The 21,464-nt window shown below is 46.1% G+C and overlaps 2 protein-coding genes across 5 annotated transcripts; both read left to right on the top strand.

Annotated features, from left to right (window-relative positions):
• Positions 1 to 2,769: 2,769 nt before the first annotated feature.
• Positions 2,770 to 12,319, top strand: RAPSN (receptor associated protein of the synapse; the record flags this gene model as incomplete). 4 transcript variants are annotated; one of them, XM_082000619.1, is made up of 8 exons in its annotated part: positions 2,770 to 2,985; positions 5,505 to 5,843; positions 7,100 to 7,258; positions 7,598 to 7,696; positions 7,792 to 7,914; positions 10,572 to 10,625; positions 11,268 to 11,467; positions 12,247 to 12,319. In XM_082000619.1, the coding sequence occupies 8 exons, from the start codon at positions 2,770 to 2,772 to the stop codon at positions 12,317 to 12,319; spliced, it is 1,263 nt and encodes a 420-aa protein (XP_081856745.1). The 4 variants fall into 4 exon arrangements, with proteins under 4 accessions (XP_081856745.1, XP_081856746.1, XP_081856747.1 ...); XM_082000620.1 differs by having other exon boundaries at positions 2,794 to 2,985; positions 5,652 to 5,843; XM_082000621.1 differs by having other exon boundaries at positions 2,794 to 2,985; positions 5,505 to 5,684.
• Positions 12,320 to 12,862: 543 nt separating this feature from the next.
• Positions 12,863 to 20,100, top strand: PSMC3 (proteasome 26S subunit, ATPase 3; the record flags this gene model as incomplete). The annotated part of the gene is made up of 12 exons (XM_082000453.1): positions 12,863 to 12,889; positions 12,987 to 13,067; positions 16,220 to 16,345; positions 17,093 to 17,197; positions 17,292 to 17,354; positions 17,841 to 17,978; positions 18,093 to 18,236; positions 18,454 to 18,602; positions 19,119 to 19,215; positions 19,362 to 19,507; positions 19,695 to 19,776; positions 19,899 to 20,100. The coding sequence occupies 12 exons, from the start codon at positions 12,863 to 12,865 to the stop codon at positions 20,007 to 20,009; spliced, it is 1,269 nt and encodes a 422-aa protein (XP_081856579.1). The 3' UTR covers positions 20,010 to 20,100.
• Between the last annotated feature and the right edge of the window lie 1,364 nt (positions 20,101 to 21,464).

Here is a 21,464-nt window from a genome sequence, read left to right as displayed (position 1 = left end):
TAGAATCCATACCTGAATCTTGTATGAACTAGAGCTGTCTTGAGCCACGGACTGATGATCACTCTGCCATTACCTTCTCGAAGCAGCACAGGTAGTCAGTGTCTTGATGATTCTACCTATTTAGCCCTCCTTACTTAAGACAGCCACATTGGGCTCAAAGTGGTTATGTTTTCCATGTCAGAGTATGTTTCTGTTTTATGAAAATGACCAATTTGAGCTTGATAGTCCTAGCCCTTATTTAACTAGGATAAGTTTTTATCTCAGTAGCTGAGTTGTGAGTTGATTCTTGAGAGACTAAGCACTGTTTCATAGGAGACCTCAACAGCAAGGAAGTACAGTGTGATAAACAAAATGCAGGACAGGTATTTCCCTCTTGTTAGATGGGTTTTGTCAGACTGCAAGGCATCCTCTTCTCACTTCGCCTATTCTTTGTGGCATGTGAGAGTGAACGCTGAGGGGAGCAGTTGGTGAAGTGGTCCAAAAGCATCAGGATGAGTCTGAGTTACAGGCGGGTTACTTGTGGAAGGTTAATTTTGCAAAGTAGTCAGCTCCAGCAAAAAATTATGCGATTTTTGTTCTCCACCTTCTTGAGTCTTGGGTGGACTCTTTAATGTAGCAGACTCCCATGGTTGCTGTCCCTGGCCTCTTAAATTCTCCAAGTCCAGAAATCTGGTGGCCTCACCATTACCAGTGCTTTCCATGGGGGTCAGTCTTCTGCATCTTGTGTCCATCCCACCAGCCACCTCCAGAGAGACATAGAAGAATTACTGCAGGGAGGAGATACTTGTTTTTTAATTCCAAAATCAGACTTTTATGGAAGCCCTAAAATCTATAAAGTGCCTAGATACTAATTTTAACAGTACTGCTGAAGTGATTTTTGCACATTAACCAGCTGTGCCTCAGCCTTCTGTAGATTTTTCCAAAGTTTCTAATTCTAAAGTTTGAGAGTACACAGCCTGTGCTGAAACACCATCTCACACATTGCCGCTCTGAAAAACAATACTAAATTAAATAACACAAAAATCATAGAGTATATAACCTCCTGAAAGAGAATCAGTCTGATTGTAGCAAGACTTTTCTACCATTTAAAATGCTTTTCTTATTAAAATACTTCTCTGAGGAAATTTTGGGCAAAGATATGGATGGAATCTCTTAAGATCATGACTGCTATGACGTAAAGCCTCTGTGGTTCCTTATTCTTTTGTGTCCTGCTTTCCTTAGGGATATTACCTCAGGAAGACTCCCTTGGGTTTGTGTCTCCTTAGGCAGCCATGACACAGGCCAGGATTGTCCAACTGGTGGCCTGTGGGATGACTGTGTTGGTATTTATCTTTGACTGGGGAAGAGCTGCCACCAAATTCACACAGAAGCAGGGAGACAGCTGGAGACACGCCTGCTTCTGCATGTGGGTCTGCATTCTGCATTCTTCTGCATTCAGGTCTAAAACCCTGAATTGCCATTTCTTCTCTTTGGCCTATAAAAGGATCCCAAAACAGGTGTCTGGGGCTTCTGTGTCTGCAAAACATTAGACTTCCCTGAAGCATCCCCCGGCAAGTTTGGTGTCTCTTCTTACAAAGGACAGAGTAAATCTATAGATAACCAAGCCTGGACCCATTAAAAATGCAACACATCAATGGGGGTATGAAACTTGACTCCTAGAGGAACCAGTCTAACTTTTACTCTTTTGAAGGTGTAGGAGAGTTAAAGCTATTTTCTAATTAGGCTAACAATTCTCTTATGCAATCAGAAGGTGCAGAAGTATGTTGCTTTGGGTCATTATTGTCATTCATCATAAAAGATCAGCAAGTTCTGGATACAGTGCCTTCAGCAGTGCCTTTGACAACTTCTGTTGCAAACTCTTGGAGGACTGTCAGAGGTATCCAATGGCAGTGAGCAACAGTCAGTCATGAACAAAGTTCTTCAGGACGGTTAGCTTCCTGTTATCCCTGAAATTAAGAAGTCAGTGCCATAGTTGCAGCAAAATCTGTAACAGAGCTGACCTTTGTCCACAGAAACTGTCCATATTTCCAGCCGAGGGAGGCTGAATTTTGTGCCTGGCAAAGTATCAGGCACACTGTTGCAAGTATAATACTGCACGTGTGTATGTGCTGGAGCCCCTTAGTTCATACCTTACTTTTTAAGCCATGTATTGTTCCTAAAGCTGGTAGCCTGAGGCTGCTACCTCCCAGGCTAGCCCACCACCACTAGTGCTTGTAAAAGGGGATGGCCAGAAAGAGAGGAAAGAGACAACCGAGACATCCCTGTGACTGCAGCCGATTGTCCCTCCCTGGGGTATTTATAAGCCGCATACTGGCAGGCAGGGGTGGGCAGTTGGCTCGCCGTGACCTTGGGAGCTGGGGAGCCTGACTAGCATTCCTGGGAGCCACGTGAGCCAGACTGGCAGGCGCAGCTGTAGCCAATGGGGAGGAGACCAGCACTGGCTGCTCAGATTGAGTTTCACTCCTGTCGCTTGAGATTTTTCTCTTTCTCTCCCTGTTGTGCTTTTCCTCTTTGTTTATGGGATTGGACAGACGAATGCACTGATGGAGTCCTAGCGAGCAAGATGTTTGCCTAGTGGATTTGGAATTCTGCCTTCAGTGCTGAGCAACCACTTCTTGCCATTGCCTACCACAACTCCAGCTCCCTGACATGGCTGGTCTTTTATGGCTCCCAGCCTTCTGAGCGCACAACCCGCCCTCCTCTATTAGGGCGTATTATGTTGTGTTCTCTTCTATGCAATTCCTTTTTGCTGTCCTTAGAGGCTAGTGTATGAGGCTTTTTAATGCATGGGAGATGGGTCAGGACCAGACAAAGCATCAGATAGAGAAAGGACTCCATCTTTACCAGTCTAACCAGACCGAAAAGGCCCTACAAGTCTGGATGAGGGTTTTGGAGAAGTCTGCGGATCCTGCTGGCAGGTTTCGGGTTTTGGGTTGCCTCATCACTGCTCATGCAGAGATGGGCAGATACAAAGATATGCTGAAGGTAAGGCAACTGGAGATGAATGCATGCCATTGTGTCACACCCACTATGGAGAGTGGATGGAGATTAGAATGTGAAATCGGGGATTCTATTTTGTGTATAGTAGAACATACCAGCTACTGAGTGCTTATTGTGGGCTGCTGTAATCACTGCGTTGACGAATAGCTCCAGCCCACAGGATACATAGAATACTACTTTTCATTTGGTCTGGTCCCTCAGGATTCCCAGGTTATTGAGGTTCTCCAGTGAATCACGGGGACCTTTCTTGATTTATTCCCCACATGCAGGCACACTGTGTTATCAAGCTTCAGAAAAAGGTATGAAAACAGGGCCTTTGCTCCACTTAAAGCTGTTTACAGTGGGTGTCAGTGTAAAAGGAGGTCTTCAAGTGGATTCTGTAGAATAAGCAGCAGTCATGTGGAGACGTGTCTACTACCTTGTTGTTCAACTGCTGTTTGATATCTAATGTAGATCTTGCATTGTTTTTTATACAATTATTGTTTGCAAGGGGGATGATGAAGAGGGGAAAGAGGATACTTCCTTGGGGGGTGTGGGGGGTGAGAGGTATTCCAGGAGGGCAGTTGAGGTAAGAGAAGGTGTCCTGGCTCCCAGTTGTCAGGACAGCATAGAAGAAAGGATATGGAGCTTGATGGAAGAGTGGTAAAAAGAAGCTGAAGTTACATTTCAAGAGTATGTAATCATACATGAGGATAAATGTGTTTGATTAAATGAACAGAAAGAAGCTATGTGTGGATATGAGAAGTAACAGGACGTATATAGAGAGCAACAGGCAGCTTTTGGGAGGGTGACTCAAGAATCTGGAAGGCAAGGCAAGAGGATGTTGTAATAGTCTTAAGAAACTATCCCAGCCTGAAATAGGGTCTTGCTAAAGAGCCTTGATACTCTTGTCCTGATGGTTTTGGTTGCCTCTTACTAGACTGGTAATCATTCAGCATTTAGCACAAAACATGAAGGGGGTGCCCACATCTCATTGAAAAGTTTTTGGTAGCTCTGTTTAGAAGGGGGGCAAGGGGAGAAATCTTAGTACTAAATCCATGCACATGTCAAAGCCCTATCTTAAAACTAAATGCTTAGGATGAAGAAGAAAAGAGGGATATTAATACACTTGGAAAACATTTGAAGAAAAACAATTCTGACAAGTGATGTGGAATTAGGTGGTAGCAAAAACAACAGACTGATTAGGGAAGAGGGGGGTAAGATGGGGCTGCCTGAAGGCAATACTGAAAGCTTCGTGGAAAACAAGAAACAGGCAAAAGAGTGGGCTCAGTATACCTGAACCTTGATTTGTTACCTGAGAAGAGAACAGAAAGTGGGATCAGAGTAAGTGAATTTTAGTCCTTCCCAGTATTAGGAAGGAAAAATGGCTTCAGGCAAACTGAAGATTTTATACCACGAGTGAGCAAAGATAGAGGAAGGAGAACTTTAGCGATAAGCCACTGAGAGAGGAGATACCAGGAGAAAGAGGGTCAGAATTAAAGGCATGAAATTAACTGTGATGTAAGAAGGGTTATGATGCTCAACCTCTTTTGGAGAGAAAAACTACTTCACACCAAGGAAAGAGGCTGTGGCAATCAGGAAATAATGAAGAACTTGTACAAAGGTAAGGGAATGTGGGGAACATGAGCTAATGCGCATTACTGGGTCCACATAGCAGCTTTCCTGAAGTGCTAAGAAATCTGCGAACATGTATTCCCAAACATATGCATTTTATGGTTGAGGTTTTTTTATTTATTTTGTGAAGAACATAAAATGTTCTAGTAGCTTAAATTATTATGTGTTGCCACTATACAAAAAGGAAGTAATTGATGCCCTTGGGAATTGTTATCCATAAACCTAACTGATAATCTCTAACGAAAACACATACTGAGAAAATTGCCAAATATTTACCATTGCTACTGGTATCAATTCAAGAAAGCAGTGTACTTGGTTCATTGCAAAACACAAAGGAGTCACTGCTAAGAAGAGTTCGCAGTTTAAAAGAAAGAGACTTCAAATAATTTGAGAACTGTATGCAAAGAATCCTGAAGATTCTAGAACAAAAACTGTCAAGACTGCAATTTGTTAGTAAAAAATTGATGAAAGAAGTAGCTTACATACTTTATTAATAGAGTACTTCAATATCTTAAGAATTCCAGAGAAAATGGAATAAATTAAACTGAGTGAAAGAAAACTGAGCTGCATTGTGTCTGATGTTTCCTGCTTCACCTGCTTCTCTTTAGGGCCATTTAACAGCTTTTTCCACTAACCACCAGCCCACTTCATCTTCCTTGCCCCAGAGACTGTGTGGAGAGCGGGAGAGGTTTCTTCAGACTGCTCGTAGGCCTTTTAAACCACCAGATAACTGTTCGGTGTATACGATGCTTCTCAGTCTGTGCTGCTGGACTTCTCTGCCCTGCTCAGAGATGAGCCGCTCCTCCAGTACAGGGTGCTGCTCTGTGGGTGTTTGAGCTGTGTTTAAATAAACTACACACTTTTATAAACAATGTCTTTTCTACTTAAAGTTTGCAGTGGTACAGATTGACACAGCACGGGAGCTGGAGGACCCGGATTACCTTACAGAGAGCTACCTAAACCTGGCTCGCAGCAATGAGAAACTCTGTGAATTCCAGAAAACAATCTCTTACTGTAAGACCTGCCTGAACATGCAGGGTACCACTGTGAGCCTGCAGCTGAATGGCCAGGTGAGCCTCAGCATGGGCAATGCATTCTTGGGCCTCAGCATTTTCCAGAAGGCTTTGGAGTGCTTTGAGAAAGCTTTACGCTACGCACACAACAATGATGACAAGATGCTGGAGTGTCGAGTCTGCTGCAGCCTTGGGAACTTCTACGCCCAGATAAAGGTGCGGTAACGTAAGGGATGGAAGGGTGATTGTCTGGATTCAGGAAAAATCGGAAATTGTGTGAATTTCAGCTTATTTGCTATAGAAAATGAAGTACTAAGAGAGCGTTGTAACTAATATCTCTTCTTTGTAAAATCATCACTGATTACTTTCCTTCACCATAAGGATGGGAGGATTATTGTAATGGTTTTATAGCACAGCAGAAGCAGCTGTGTGTTGGAAACATCAAACTTGGCTTCAAAGAAGATCACATCAGAGGAGGTACTGTCTGCACACAGGGCTGGCAGCCAGGACTCATGGATTCTCTATTTCTACCACTTTTGCAGGCAAATAACTATTTATATGAGCAAGACCAGGCAGGAACTGAGGATGGGGGTGATCTGTTTGTTCTAACTTGTATTACAAACGGCAACAAATAGGTTTTCCTCACAAAATCTTGACTTTTTGTCACTAATGGAAGGCTCGCCAACTGAAGTGTTGAAACCTAACAGTAAACTTCCCTCATAATACCAAAAATAAAGAAAAGAACATTCTGCTGGATACTTTTAAGGTATGAAATAAGAAAGGAGAAAGGAAATTTTAGAAATTGTGGTTTCCTTTGTGCATCTTGGAGAATTAAAAAATATGAGGACTTCTTCATTTCTGCAGTATCATGTAACCTACTGTAGAATGGATTTAGATATTTAGATAATAGTTTTATGTATATATTGTAAAATAAGATTTCTTTTGAAAATACTTTTAATGCAGCAAGATGCTTAAAAATGAAAATATATTATTAGTTACTGTGGATTTGGTAAGGCCATGATTCTTTGTTCCTGTTTCCTGCAATGGTGGATAACCAGCCTCTTGGAAATCCTGACTTGCCATATGAAGAACATGGGGGCTTCATTTAGATGTTGAAAGCAGAAATGATGTAAGAACAGAGAAGGTTTTCAGCCTTTGGTTATAGAGGAGGCTAAATGGTTCCTGCAGAGTAATGCTGATGGCATACTATATAAAATTCATTTGCTGTGTCATTGCCCCAGTGTCCTGAACCCAGAGAGTAATATGAATTCAGTATATGGCAATTCCACTTTCCACAGTTTGATATCCAATGAAAACATCTAGTGAAGTATGGCATGTGGAAGAGGAGCAGCAGGAGTTGAAAGGTGTACAGAAATCTAGCTGTTGCAGTGTTAGTAAATAAAAAATGGTTCCTTTTTTTCTTTGCTTTATTTTTGCTGTAACTGCTGCCTGTCTGCTTGTCTGCCTTACAGGACTATGAGAAAGCTTTGTTCTTCCCATGCAAAGCAGCTGAGCTGGTGAACGATTATGGAAAAGGCTGGAGCTTGAAGTACCGTGCAATGAGCCAGTACCACATGGCAGTGGCCTATCGGAAGCTGGGGCGCTTGGCAGATGCTATGGACTGCTGCGAGGTACAGGGTGCAGGCACACACAGAGCGGTCAAAAGGTCTCTGCAAGGGGATTTCACCTACAGGAGTGGGAGGAAGATACCATGGCATTCACACATGACTCTAGATGTTCCTGCTGCCTCCCAATCTCAGAGCTGTGGTTTCAGTAGCCCAGAGGGCCTCAGAAGTTTGGGTCTATGAATGGCTCTCAGTCAGGAACACATGAATGAGACTTTATTTATTTGGCATTTATAGTGCCATTTCTTTGGAGCTGACCTTTCAGTGGCTGGAGTGCACAGTCCCAGCCTTGCTGTTTTGAACCAGGAACAAGCTCTTTTACTGACCAAAGACAATTTCTTTCAGGAGTCCATGAAGATTGCCCTGCAGCACGGTGACCGGCCTCTGCAAGCGCTGTGTCTGCTGTGCTTTGCAGACATCCATCGCAGTCGCAAAGACGTGCAGGTACAGCTCTTTCCTGCCAGGAAGCACAGAGGGGATAACAAGAGGGTGTGAAAAGCAGGCCATAGCTAAACGTGTTTTCCTCCCTGCTTCTGCAGACGGCCTTTCCTCGGTACGATTCGTCTATGAGCATCATGACAGAGATTGGAAACCGCCTGGGCCTGATCCAGGTGCTGCTAGGAGTGACTAAATGCTGGATGATCCAGAAGGAGCTAGACAAGGTCAGTTACAACTTGTTTCTACAGAAGCTTGTTAGACAAGATTAGAGCACGCAGTCTTTTCCTGAACCGTACGCCCATCAAAGTGCAGCAGAGACCTGTACCCCTTGGTTCTACCAACAGGGTCTGTTGCTTGTACAGTTACATTTCTCCGAATGGTCCCTCTTAGCCAGGAATGTGTTACTAACAGTATGAACATCTGTTCTGAGTCAGACTGCTAACTTACAGAATTGTCTCATTAGTCAGTCCTGATGACTTTAAGCACTACACTCAGAAACCAGCACTGAGGGAAGGAAGCTGCCTCCTGCCATTGTAGGTAGTCAGCTTATGCTTATGCTCTGAAATAGATTCCACTGACTACTTTTTAGCTATATGACTAAGCTCATCGTTGTGTTAGTGATGATGTTTAGACAGCTCTACAGCTCCACCATGTGCTTTGCAGACAAACGTGGCATCAAATTCCTAGAGCAACTTTGAGGGTATATACACTGTGATGTGAAACAGAGAAATAAGAGCAGAAAATCACTTGGGGAATAGACAACCGGTCAATATAGTACAAGGGAGTGACATTACTTATTATGAAAACACTTAGGCAGTGTCTGTGTGTTAAAATCCAGATTGCACTAGATGCAGCAGATTGCACTGTAGGAACATTACTGGGCTGCTCAAAGTTAGCCTTGAACTAGTGCTGAAGAACCTGGAATGCCTGCACAGTGCCAGGATGCTGGTTTGGCTGTAGATGTGATGAAGATTCACTCTTAGAACTCATGTGAAGACACAAGGAATTTTAGCTCAAACTAAGCATCTCAGATACTAGGAAATGAAGTGCGTACCTATCAGGAAAGACAAGTTCAAGGTGCTGTCAGCATTGAGTTGCCTACAGCAGGGATTCAGTTGGGTGAGATACACCTTGCAATCTCAGTAAGTGATCACTACATTTGCATTGGAAGAAGAAACTGTGGACTTAAAAACATTGCTCTGTGTAATCCAGTCCCAGACTCATCTCTCACATTCAAAAGAATGGGACAGGACACGGCAGGCAGGCCTCTACATAACAGAATATTCAGAGCACTCATCAAACCCCTACGTCCACTGATACTACCTCCAGCCATTGCCACCCTCTGATATCACAAGCAGTCCTCATCTGTGAGAGCCTGGCAAGGGCTTTGCACAGAGTCCTAATCTTACCAAAACCCACAAAAGAAGAGAATGAATAGTTGAATCTTGTATACTGGTCCAGGCATTAGAGGGAAGTCTGTGCTGGTGGGTCAGGGACTTTATGCACATTGCCCCAAATGTGATCTCCTCAAATGTCACAGCCCTGAATACTCACACAAGCCTGTTCCTCAACTTGCCAGTCCCAGTTTCTATTTCTCATGGTACTCATCCCAATATCAGTTACCTAATAAAGCAGTTTACTAACTTTCCACTTACAGATTCCCTGTTCTTCTAGCTTCCTCCATCTTCTCCATCTCCTCGGCCAGTTAGTCCATTTCCTTTAATTTACATGTAGTCAATACTGCTGCAGATCCTCCCAGGCTGCTGTCATGGCCTCCTTGCCCAAACTCCTGTGCAGTCTCATATTCCTGTCCAAGACAGACTGTCCCCTGGACTTCTCAGCATCTCTTCCCCCACTCCACATGCTTCACTTTCTTAGTCCCGGTCATTAATTTCAGGGTTTTCCAGTACACAGGCACTCTTCCTAGGCACAGCTCTCAGATATGTTCCACCTGCCAGCCTTGAGTTTCTGCTTCCCTCTTCTACCAGTTCTTTATCCTAGGCTGTTGCTGCCACCACAGGTCTAATGCCATCTCCTCTGCATTCAGAGTGCATTCTTTCATCTCACCTGGTCCTCTTCTCCTAGAAGAGCAGTAATGCCAAATCATAGGCTAGAAATTTTACAATGTTCCTCCTGAAAACCACCCCATCACAAGAGAGACCTCTTCCCCTAGGACAAATCTAAAGCAGATCTCAATAGTTCTGGAAAACAGAGACTGATGATCAGAACAGTGAGGAACACTGTGTCATCTAGGGGAAAGTAGGGACTCATTTGGTATAACAGCTGCTACGCTAAATACTTTCCTCCAGATTGAAAAAGACAGATAGTAGTACACTCCTACATGACACCATGTGTAAGTAGGACAAAGTGGATATATCAACAGCCAGGAAAAAATGGAAGTGTGTGGTGTGTTGGTGGTGCTGATCCCTTTCTTCCCCTCTTGTACAAGTGGAATTTGAGTTTCCCAACAATTATTGAGCCTGTAGGGTAGGATGGGAAAAAGGCTTGCTTTGCTTTTGCTTCATCCCAACCTCAGCGAGCACATGTGACTGAGTTTAAGTAAGTCTGTATTCTCTCTGCTTGGAAACACCAGCCTCTGCCGACATCATACCCCTACTTTGTGCCGTGTGGCTAGAACAGAAATGTAGCTCTTGGATTATTTGTGGGCTTTCAGAAACCAAGCTTTTCTTAAGTATGAACTTTTGGGAAGGAAGGGAAATCTGCCAGACAGCTATCTTGCATCTCCAGAGTTGCTTGTTTATCCAAATTCTACTCTGTACCTCTTTACCTCTTTCTTTTAATAACTTCCAGAGGGCATTCATACAAGTCTGGTTTTGATACATCAGACTGAGAACTGATGATGCATGCTCTCCATTCACAGGCTCTGGAAAGCATTGACAAGGCACAGGAGCTGGCAGAGGGATTAGGGAACAAGGTAAGATCCTATAACTTCTCTTCAGCACTGTACATAGTCTTCTGTCGGGCAACTTAAGAAGCCGAGCATTGAAGTATCCAGGTTTGTTATTGCTTATTAACATGTCTGTATTAACCAGTCGATGCTTCGGACTTGCTTTGTTGTAAAGTGTTTAGTTGTGGGCAGTTGCACAGATGATCATCAGTATGCAAGTCTGAAAAGTTAGGGAGGAGTCACAGTGGGATAAACAAAGGGAAGTGGGAAGCAGTAAAAATGGGGTATGAAACAAGCAGAGAGCTAGAGGATTAGGGGTCTCTTCTTGAAAAATACTATTGCCCAAAGCAGCAGTTGAACTGTGTGCTGGCTGGAGGCAAAGGGAAGAGAAATACAGTATACATTATGGACAGCTCAGGAAAACCATCTTGATAAGAGATGGAGAGTGCCTCAAACCTGGTGTCCCGTCTTGTAATACAAAGCAGTAGTGTTAATGGCAGGAAGTGCTGAGAGACCAAATGTCCTTATGACTGATCCTTGGGCAGCTTTTTGTGCTGGTTTTTCTCTAGCTGGCTGATGGGGCCGTAGTGGTTTCCATTCCTTCTGTTACTGGTCTGTTGTCTTCACTTTGTTGTTCACTTTTCTTATGTTTTTGCCTTTCACATGTAGCTTGGCCTGCTGAAGCTCCACTGTCTGTGTGAAAGGATCTATCGCACACAGGGGCAGCAGCGAGAATTGCGTGACCACGTAGTGAAGTTCCATGAATGTGTGGAGGAGATGGAGCTGTACTGTGGCATGTGTGGAGAGTCCATTGGGGAGAAGAACAACCAGCTCCAGGCACTGCCTTGCTCCCATTTCTTCCACTTAAAGTAATGAGCTGGAAGTAATAAAGATCCTTGTCATGACGTTAGTCATAGGAAAGAGCTGTTTGTGGCCAGAGTCAGACAGTCCTATGCATGCTGTTCCCCTGGCCTTTGTCCTGCTTTCCTGTGCCCTGCAGGATCCCACTGCAGTGTCGTGAATCTCATGGCCTTGAAGGGTGAGATTTAGCCGTAACATCCATCCTGCTCCCGCTTCTGTCCTTTAAATGATTGTTCACTGATGTCCTCACCCTGCAGGTGCTTAGCTGAGTTCAGAGATTCTTATTTAATTCCTGTTGGGGAATCCATTCTTGACTTCCGGGGGCAGTTTGGGTTTTTCCTGACTGTCCTCCACTTCCTCTCTTGTCTAGAGGTACACTGAGGTGTGAAGAAGGCGTTCAGTCTGTTACTGTGCTACTGCTATGAAAGAAGTTAGCTGTACCATTATTTTATTTTTAGAAGGAACATCAGTGTGGCAAAACACTTAGTTCTGAAAATTAAGAATTTGAAAACACAGCCTCACAATGCTGGGATCAGCAGTGGGATTAAGCGATGGGGCAGCAAGAGGTGCCCCCTGAGCTCTGTGGATTTGTCTCCAGCAGGACAGGAACTTTTGTAGAGGAACGACGTGGTAAAGTGCCTCTACGGAGAGGAGGTCAAACCCTTGCCCATGGCGGGAGGGCGCTTTTCGCTAAGTGATGTGGTTGACATATAGAATAGCAGTGAGAGCGGCCGGGGGGAGCCGCAGGCCGCGGAGCCCCCACCGAAACGACCTCCTCTCTTTGCAGGTGCCTCCAGACCAACGGGACCCGGGGCTGCCCCAACTGCCGCCGCTTGTCGGTGAAGCCCGGCTACGTCTGACCCGCCCGTGGACTGCTGGGGCTGCGGGCCTCCCACCCCGCCGCTCCCAGGGCTCTTCAGGCTGTGCCTGGGGTCTCGTCTCGTCTCGTCTCCCCTCCGCACGGCCGGCTCGGGCTCCTCTGTACGGGGACTGGCCGCAATAAAGCGTTCTGCCGGGAGAGCGCCCGCCTGCCTCCGCGACCAGGCTCCGCGCGTGGGGCCGTGGGGTGGGCAGCAGCGCTCGGTCCCGCCTCCGCCGGGCCCCGCCCCTGCCCCGCACCAAGATGGCGGCGGGGCCATCACTCAGCAGATTTGGCCGGCGGCACGTGACTTGCGCGGCCGTTTCCCCCACCGGCAGATTCGGCAGAGTTGGCAGAGCCGTCGGGCCGGTGTCTGGGCGGCGGGGCCTGAGGGGCCGCGGCGGGGCACCGAGGGAGAAGACGGGGCGCGGTGACCCCAAGCCGCCTGTCCTGCTGCCTCCCGCCCTGCTCCCGGGGCGAGGAGCGCGGAATCTGCCGCCCGGAATCCGCCGCGCTCTGCGCTCGCTCGGTGGCTGGCTGAAAGATGGCGTCGGTGTGGGATGAGTCCGAGGTGAGGGGCCCGGGGCCGCGGGCCGGGGCGGGGGGGAGCGGGGCTGGGGACAGGCGCGGGCCGGGCCGAGGGTGACGCTACCGTTGTGCCCCCGCAGGATGGCGTCGGCGAGGAGGTGCTGAAGATGTCCACGGAGGAGATCGTGCAGCGCACGCGCCTCCTCGACAGCGAGATCAAGGTATCGGCCCGGAGCGGGGCCGGACCGGGCCGTCTGCCTGCGGCGGGGCCGCCCCTTGGGAGCCCTGCACTGCCGGGGGGGCGGACGGGCTTCGCACAGCCATGGAGGCAGAGACAAGGGCGGTGAAAAATAAGATGCAGTTAACAAGACCGAGAGCGGGAGATGAGGAATAGCAAGCCTCGAAGGTAGGGGAGAAATACTTGAAGAGCAAGGGTCCGAGGAAGCTGAGGGGTCGGTTGGTCTACGGAGCCTTGGATGCCTTAGCTAAAGGTACAACAGTCCTCCCAGCTCTTGCAGGCATGGGTCAGGTAGGGTCACCCGGTAATTCAGATTGGAAGGGACTTGAGAATACCTCTAGTTCAGCCTCCTGCTCAAAGCAGGGTCAGCCGTAACCCAGGCTGCTCGGGGCTCTATCTGGTTGGATCTTGAAAGCCTCTAAAGACAGAGATTGCATCACTTCTCTGAGCATTCTGTGCCACTGCTTGACTGTCCTCGTGAAGACAAAAACTTGCTTTACGTATAGCCTGGACCTCTCTTGTTTCAGTCTTTGTTGTCTCATCCACTCACCGTGCAGTGCTGTGAAGTGTCAGGTTCTGTCTTCTTGATACCTTCCCCAGTAGTTCTCTTCTCCAGCTGAACAATCCCACTTCCCTCAGCTGCTTCTCACAGGGCCTGTACTCCAGCCCCCTGGCCATCTTGGTGGCTCTGTGCTGAACTCAGTCCATTTTATCAATGTATTTGCACTGGACAGAGTGCTCTAGATGGGATCTAACAAGAGTTGAGTGAAGGGGGCTGATCACTTTTCTCCACCTACTGGCTACGCTTCTGTCAGTGCAGCCCAGGATGCTGTTTGCCACCCTTTCTGCCAGGGCACATCGCTGACTTCTGTTCAGTTTATTGTCCATGGAGACCCCGAGGTCTCCAGCCAACCAGTCACCAGCCTGTGTCATTGCAAGGTGCTTTTCCTTCCCAGCTGCGGGACTTTGCATTTGTCCTGAAATTTTGTAACATTTCTGTATGTCTATTCCTCCAGTCTCACAAGGTCTTTTCTGAGTGGCAGCCCTGCCCTGGATCACAGAGCAGTGCCCCCAGTTTGGTGTCATCTGCAAACGTGATGAGAATGCATTCCATCCTCTGGTCTAGGTCATTCATAAAGCTGTTAAATAGGACAGACCTGGGTAGACCTGGCCCAAGATAGACCCGTTTCACATAAATGAGCACATAATAACCTTAGTATAAGCTTGTCTCTACTGCCTGATGTTAGCAATATTGAGGTACATGATTTCATTCAAAGTAACTTGATCCTCCTGCTTCAGGCTCCACACAAATAATTCTGACTTATTAACATACTTTCTTAATCTTTAAAGACAGCAAAGATAAATGTGTGTCTTATTTTTAAATTGCAGAATACGGTAAGGAGTAAAAGCAGCCTTCTCTATTTTATAGTACCAATATCATAATTGAGCAATGTTTATTGACACCTTCCCTTCATGCAGTTTTCCTTGACTGTTTCTCAGACTGTGTTTAGTAAATAAAATTCCTAAATTTTTTGCATTTTTATGTAATAGATTCTGTATTGGCACTTGTAATAGTTCTGTCCTGTGAATAAATATGTGTTAATAAGCACAAATTATGCTTAGGCATCAGGAGTTTTAAAACAGTAGCTTTTTAGAGAAGAGTGAATTTCCCCATTAAGCAGAATCACGTATGCCAATTCAGGTGTATTCAGTTCTCCTGAGACCGTTTGGTGCTACATTCGCTTCAGTGGGGATCACAGACTGTTTTCAAGCTGTGTGACTAACCAGGAAAGGGAGGAAAGCGTGTGTGGGCACCAGACAGACAGTGCTGAGAAACACCCGTATTGGGTGCCTTAGTCTGGGTTAGAAATGTAGTTACTGTTGGATGGTGAGTACAGAACTTCTTTTCTTACAGGTGTTTTCCCGTACAGTTAGTAGAAACATGGAATAGTTTGGGTTGGAAGAGACCTTTAAAGGCCATCTAGTTCAACCCCACTGCCATGAGCAGGGACATCTTCAACTAGACCGGGTTGCTCAGACCCCCGTCCAACCTGACCTGGCATGTTTCCAGGGATAGGGCATCTGCCATCTCCCTGTGACAGGACTTCACCACCCTCATTGTGAAATATTTCTCCTTAGATCCAGTCAAAACCTGCCCTCTTTTAGTTTAAAACCATTACCCCTTGTCGTGTTGCAACAGGCCCTGCTAAAAAGTCTGTCCCTATCTATCTTACAAGTCCCCTTTAAGCACTGGAAGGCTGCAATAAGGTCTCCCTGGAGCCTTCTCTCCTCCAGGCTGAACAACCCCAACTCTCTCAGCCTGTCCTCATAGCAGAGGTGCTCCATCCTTCTGGACATTTCTGTGGCCCTCCTCTGGACCCTCTCCAACAGGTCCATGTCTTTCCTGTGCTGAGGGCTCCAGAGCTGGACGCAGGACGCCAGCTGGGGTCTCACCAGAGTGGAGTAGAGAGGCAGAATCCCCTCCCTCGACCTGCTGGCCATGCTGCTTTTGATGTGGCCCAGGATACAGGTGGCTGCCTGGGCTACAAGCACACATTGCCAGCTCGCGTCCAGCTTTTCATCCACCAGTACCCCCCGGTCGTTCTCCGTGGGGCTGCTCTCAATCCCTTCATCCTCGAGCCTGTATCAATACTGGGGGTTGCCCTGACCCATGTACAGGACCCTGCACTTGGCCTTGTTGAATCTCATGAGGTTCACAGGGGCCCATTCCTTGAGCGTGTCTAGGTCCCTCTGGATGGCATCCCATCCTTCAGGCATGTCAACTGCACCACACCAAACCAAATCACAGTTGCCTTGTCTAGATCATATCTTTATCTAGGTCATATTGCAACCCTGTAAGCTGATGAGGCTAAGGTTATCCAGTGGCACTGGGAAGAAAATACTTAGGGATATTGATTAGTTAGAGAGCAGCATGACTGCGTAGCCTTGATTCCTAACCAATTTTGGCTAATTTGCTGGCTTTTCCTCTTTTTATATTACGTTTCCCTTTATACCCGCTGTTTTCTCAGACTTAGGTTTTTATAACTGTTTTACTTTTGGAATAATGTATTAACTTTACCTTGTCTTAGTCTTATGCTATTATTCCTATCTCTTTCTTCTGCATACTGATTCCAGATCATGAAGAGTGAAGTGTTGAGAGTGACCCATGAGCTTCAGGCCATGAAAGACAAGATCAAAGAGAACAGTGAGAAGATCAAAGTGAACAAAACCCTGCCGTACCTTGTCTCTAACGTTATTGAGGTGAGAGCGGTGCGCTCTTCTGCAGCAATGTGAGAAGTGTGCGCAATATATATCTGGAGGGAGAAGAGCAGGGGAACTCATTAGTAATTTGAGACACACCCTATTCTCAAACTGCTGACACTCCCGGAGCCAGGACATTCAGTTTTTTCTGCTGGTTTTGTTTGTGACCTGGAAGTGCACATAGCTTGCCCACTTCTTGTCTGGGTCATTCCTTAGGTGCTGGCAGCTGTTCTTTTGTACATGACACAGCCATTGGAGGGTGGCACAGCCTCGCTTAGTGTAGACTTGGGCATGTGAAATTTGGTTCATGCTTTCTGAAACTGGTGACATGGCAAATGAAAAGCAGTGCGCATTCTTTTTGGAATTCAGTAATTTTGCTCATCAGCCAAAAAAATGCTGATAGTCGTCTATTTTTTAAAAAAGCGGGTTGGTTTGTACTAATGTTTTAAAACTTCATGAACTTAAGGCTTAACGTGAGCTGCTGTGGTGGGAGGAGAAATTGGTGCCATTTAGCTACTACTTTGTTCTGAGCTTTATAGTGTCTTTCTATGCACTGTTGTGTGCTGCTTCATGAGGAAAGGAAGAAATGGATTTTTACAGGAGGGCTTTAATGCTTTCAGGATTCTACTGCTGATAGATGATGGGAAGCTTTATTTCTCCTCCTGCATGTAATTCAGAAGCATTAATGCTGGGGTCATCCTGCTAGCCCAGCTACATTGTCATGAAATCTCTTGCTCTGGTTTTCAGCTGCTGGATGTTGACCCCAATGACCAGGAGGAGGATGGAGCAAACATTGACCTGGATTCCCAGAGAAAGGGCAAGTGCGCTGTGATCAAGACCTCTACGCGCCAGGTAAGACCCATGTGCCCAGGTAGGTGTGAGGGATGCTGAAAAGGACCTTCTCCTAGTACGGCTGGTTTTGCTTCCTTTGATTTCTTTCCTACAGACATATTTCCTGCCTGTTATTGGGTTGGTTGATGCTGAGAAGTTGAAGCCTGGAGATCTAGTGGTGAGTGATGCTGTTGATATGTTGACTGTTGACGGACTGTTGACTGTTAGATACAATGTTGGCCAGAAAATTGTCTATGTCTTGCCCTTTAGATAGGAGACAAATCTGTCCAGATTCCTCCCAAGACCATTTCTGTACTAAAATTTTAACAAAAAGATATTATGGGTTTAGTCTTATTTGTAGTATAGAAAAGTAGTTTGGAGTGTGTGTTCTTTACACATACAATTAAGGTGCTGAAAATTTAGATATCACCTGGTAAGCTTCATAAAACCAGTCTTTTGTATCGTAAGTAAATTGGACCCCTCTTTTAAAATGTGCTAGGTTAGCTGTGGCATTGTCCCCTGTGCCAAGCTGTGGTGATTTGATGAGTGCCAATATCAAAGCTGGTTATTCCTGCATCCTTGATCTCTAGTGAGTCATTTTGATTGCATATTTACGAATTGCTGTCTGAAGGGCCTGATAAAAGCAAAGGACCTGTATTTGCAGGGTGTGAACAAAGACTCTTACTTGATCCTGGAGACTCTACCTACTGAATATGATTCACGGGTGAAAGCCATGGAGGTGGATGAGAGGCCCACAGAGCAGTACAGTGACATCGGGGGGCTGGATAAACAAATCCAAGAGGTGATACTTTATGTGTAGTTTCTGGTGTGACTGAGGAAAACGGTCATTGAACTTCAGCTCAAAGCAGGCAGCCTGGATCTGTGGAGATGGTTTAATATTTTTGTTTTGCTGTAGCTCGTGGAGGCTATTGTCCTGCCAATGAATCACAAGGAGAAATTTGAAAACTTGGGCATACAGCCGCCCAAAGGAGTCCTTATGTACGGGCCTCCAGGAACAGGAAAGACACTTTTAGCTCGAGCATGTGCTGCCCAGACCAAGGTAAAAGGAACCTTTGGAAGCATGTGGTGCTGTATAATAGTACCTGAAAAAGGGTAAGAATGCCTCCAAGGGGAGAGGGGTCATGCATACAAACTGGTGTTACAAAGGCTGGGATTTTCTTGTTTGCTTGCTTCGTTGTTTTAATTAAGGGCCTCTTGTAGTACTCTGAACTGACCCCATTGAGAAACGAGGCACAGGATTCTCTTTGACTTCCCAGGCTACGTTCCTGAAGCTTGCGGGTCCACAACTTGTGCAGATGTTCATTGGCGATGGAGCTAAGCTGGTACGTGATGCTTTCGCTCTAGCCAAGGAAAAAGCTCCTTCCATCATCTTTATTGACGAACTGGATGCCATTGGCACTAAAAGGTGAGGTGTAGGCCATGTTGTAAAGCTCTTGGGAGCTGCCTGGCAGCCCCCTTTGCCTGTGTTCCTGAGGGAAGCCTAGGTTAAGGCATGGCCTATTCAGAAACAGAGTGTAAAGCCAATCACAGACAGATGGCAGCTGCCACAAGCCTTAGGCTCACGAGCGAAGTTATGAGACTTGGGATCTATCTGATGGTCTCCTGCTGTATGACACTGTTTTCTGATAACTGCATCAGGCACACGGAGATGTTCACCCTCGTTTACTACTTGGGCCTGGACAACATTAGCCCCATTCTGTTCTAAGGACATAAGACTTAGCTGCTGCTGACAGTTACTCTAGCTGTAGTCCTTGTCAAGGTAGGGCTTCCTGTCGTTTCAAGGAGGAATTTGGAAGACCTTGGCCAAGGAGTGTGAACTGCAGTCTTTCTGTCTTTTTGTGTGATGTCCTTTTGTGTGATTAAAAACATAAGGGCAGGGTGGTCAGGTTCACACTTGATAGTTTTACCCTTTTCTCCTCAGGTTTGATAGTGAGAAGGCTGGTGATCGGGAGGTGCAGAGGACCATGCTGGAGCTGCTTAATCAACTTGATGGTTTCCAGCCCAACACACAAGTCAAGGTTGGGATGTAGTAGAGTGCTACTGAGGTCCAGGGCTCTCTAGCAGGGGATGGAAAACAATGTCCAGGGAAGAAGCTTGGTGGATCCTTGGGGAGGAGAGGCCTGTCCTCCAGGTGCCTCAGACTGATGACCCTACTTCTACTTAGGTGATTGCTGCAACCAACCGGGTTGATATCTTGGACCCAGCTCTGCTCCGCTCTGGACGATTAGATCGCAAAATTGAGTTCCCAATGCCTAATGAGGAGGCCAGAGCCAGAATTATGCAGATCCATTCACGCAAAATGAATGTCAGGTATGGAAGAGGCATGGCCTTCTGAGGCTGTGTTTGTCACTCATGATGGTACCTCAGGGCTGTGGAGTGGTAGGCGCTCTCTTTTGTTGAGAGCTTACGGTTGGGTTTTAAGGAAGCTCCATACCTTGCTTTTTCTATTTGGTACATGTTCTCAGACAATTTTTGTCCCCTCTCCTGCTCATACCAGCCCTGACGTGAACTACGAGGAACTGGCTCGCTGCACAGATGATTTCAACGGAGCCCAGTGCAAGGCTGTGTGCGTTGAAGCGGTAAGTATTCCTCTACAGCACCTGGCACTGATAGGAGGGAAATGTGAAAGCTAGCATGGAGTAATGACTTTGAACTGATGTGGTGCTCACATGCCCTCTCTAAGTACTGTCTCATTGGGCAGGGGATGATTGCCCTCCGCCGTGGAGCTACAGAGCTCACCCACGAGGACTACATGGAAGGAATTCTCGAGGTTCAAGCAAAGAAAAAAGCCAACCTGCAGTACTATGCCTGATCTCTGCCCAGTCAAGGTTGTGGCCTTGGCACAGGACAGACTGGACTGTACCACTTAACTTTCTGTCTGGAAAAAATAAAGCATTTTTTCCCTCTAAAACCAAATCCGTGATGTGTTGAGGCTGTCACCCTTGTTTGGTGGTTCTACATCTACAAAAGGGAAGGTGAGAACCTCCTGTCCACAGTGGCCATCATGCTGCCTTTGGAGCCTCCTCCTGCTAGAACTGGATTAAATCCTGCTCTGCTACTTCTGGATGAGGACTAGCAGGTTATACTGCAGTAAGTGTACTCTGAAATTGATGACCTGCAGCTCAGACAGCATCCCCTCTTCACCTGTGTGGCCAGTGAACAGACTGTACAGCTGTGCTAGAGTCTTTGAAACTTTTGACTCAGAGAGTTATTTTGCAAAGGAGGAGTGAACACAATTCACACATGAATGACATTTTAACTTTGTCATTTAAACTTAACTCTGGAAGCTTTAACACCATTGCTGATATGTATGTGAGCTCTCCAGTGAATCAGTCCAGTAATTAGTCAGAAAGAATTCAAGGTTTCATCCACTGAGCAAGTCTTTTAGCACTTTTAATGCCAGTTGAGAATTACAACTTCCATTTAAAAATTACACTTTTCATAAATACACTGACTTTAGAATTAAGTATCTTACATGCCACTGTATTGTATTTTAAATACAATGTAAACATCTCCAAATGCTGGCCATCTCATCTTTACCTGTGCAGTTTTTGGACACTTGGGAGAAGGGCAGGGATGTGAAGGAAGAAAGAATAGATGAATGAAAAAAAAAAAATGCACCCCAGGGTACTTTGGCTGATGTTCCTGAGTTAGCCCTAGTACTTGCACTAGTTCCAGGTCCTTACTGCTCATTTTGGAGAGGGCGCTTGTTCCAGCGGAGCATGCGTGTTCTTGATGCGCTGTGCTCAGGGGGCATTTGACATCAGAAGTGGGTGAGTGGTGAAGTGAGCAGAAGCCACGCGTTCCTGAGGAAAATACACTGCGGTTCCTTTGGACATTAATATTAGAGAGGGCTGTACATTGTGTGTTCTTCTAGCAGTACTGCTCTTGGAGCTCAGGGAGAATTACTCATCTCCTTTCACAGGAGTTAGCTTGGGGGTGAAAGTTGATCCTGGCAGCTCAAACTATGACATCCTTTCTGAAATACACCCTGGCCTCTAGCGGAATAGTTCTAAGCTGCATGTTGCATACCTCTCTCCATTAAAACAAGGGTATGTTAGTTAGCCAAATGAGTAACCTTACCTGTGTAAGAAGCTGAGGAAAACCTTCCCCTCCTTTCCTAAAGCCAGTAAAAGGGTTTTTTAGAGTCTTGCTGCTCAGTTACAGCCGGCTCATTTTGGAAGCGGCTTTAGGAATGAGTAAATAGCTGATAACCACAGCATGGAATAGCACAGATTTCAGATTTAAATTAATTAATACTAAAAAT

This window comes from Phaethon aethereus (genome assembly GCF_964289735.1).
Source record: "Phaethon aethereus genome assembly, chromosome: 5".
Taxonomy (NCBI): Eukaryota; Metazoa; Chordata; class Aves; order Phaethontiformes; family Phaethontidae; genus Phaethon; species Phaethon aethereus.
This window is presented reverse-complemented; position numbering and strand designations above follow the sequence as displayed.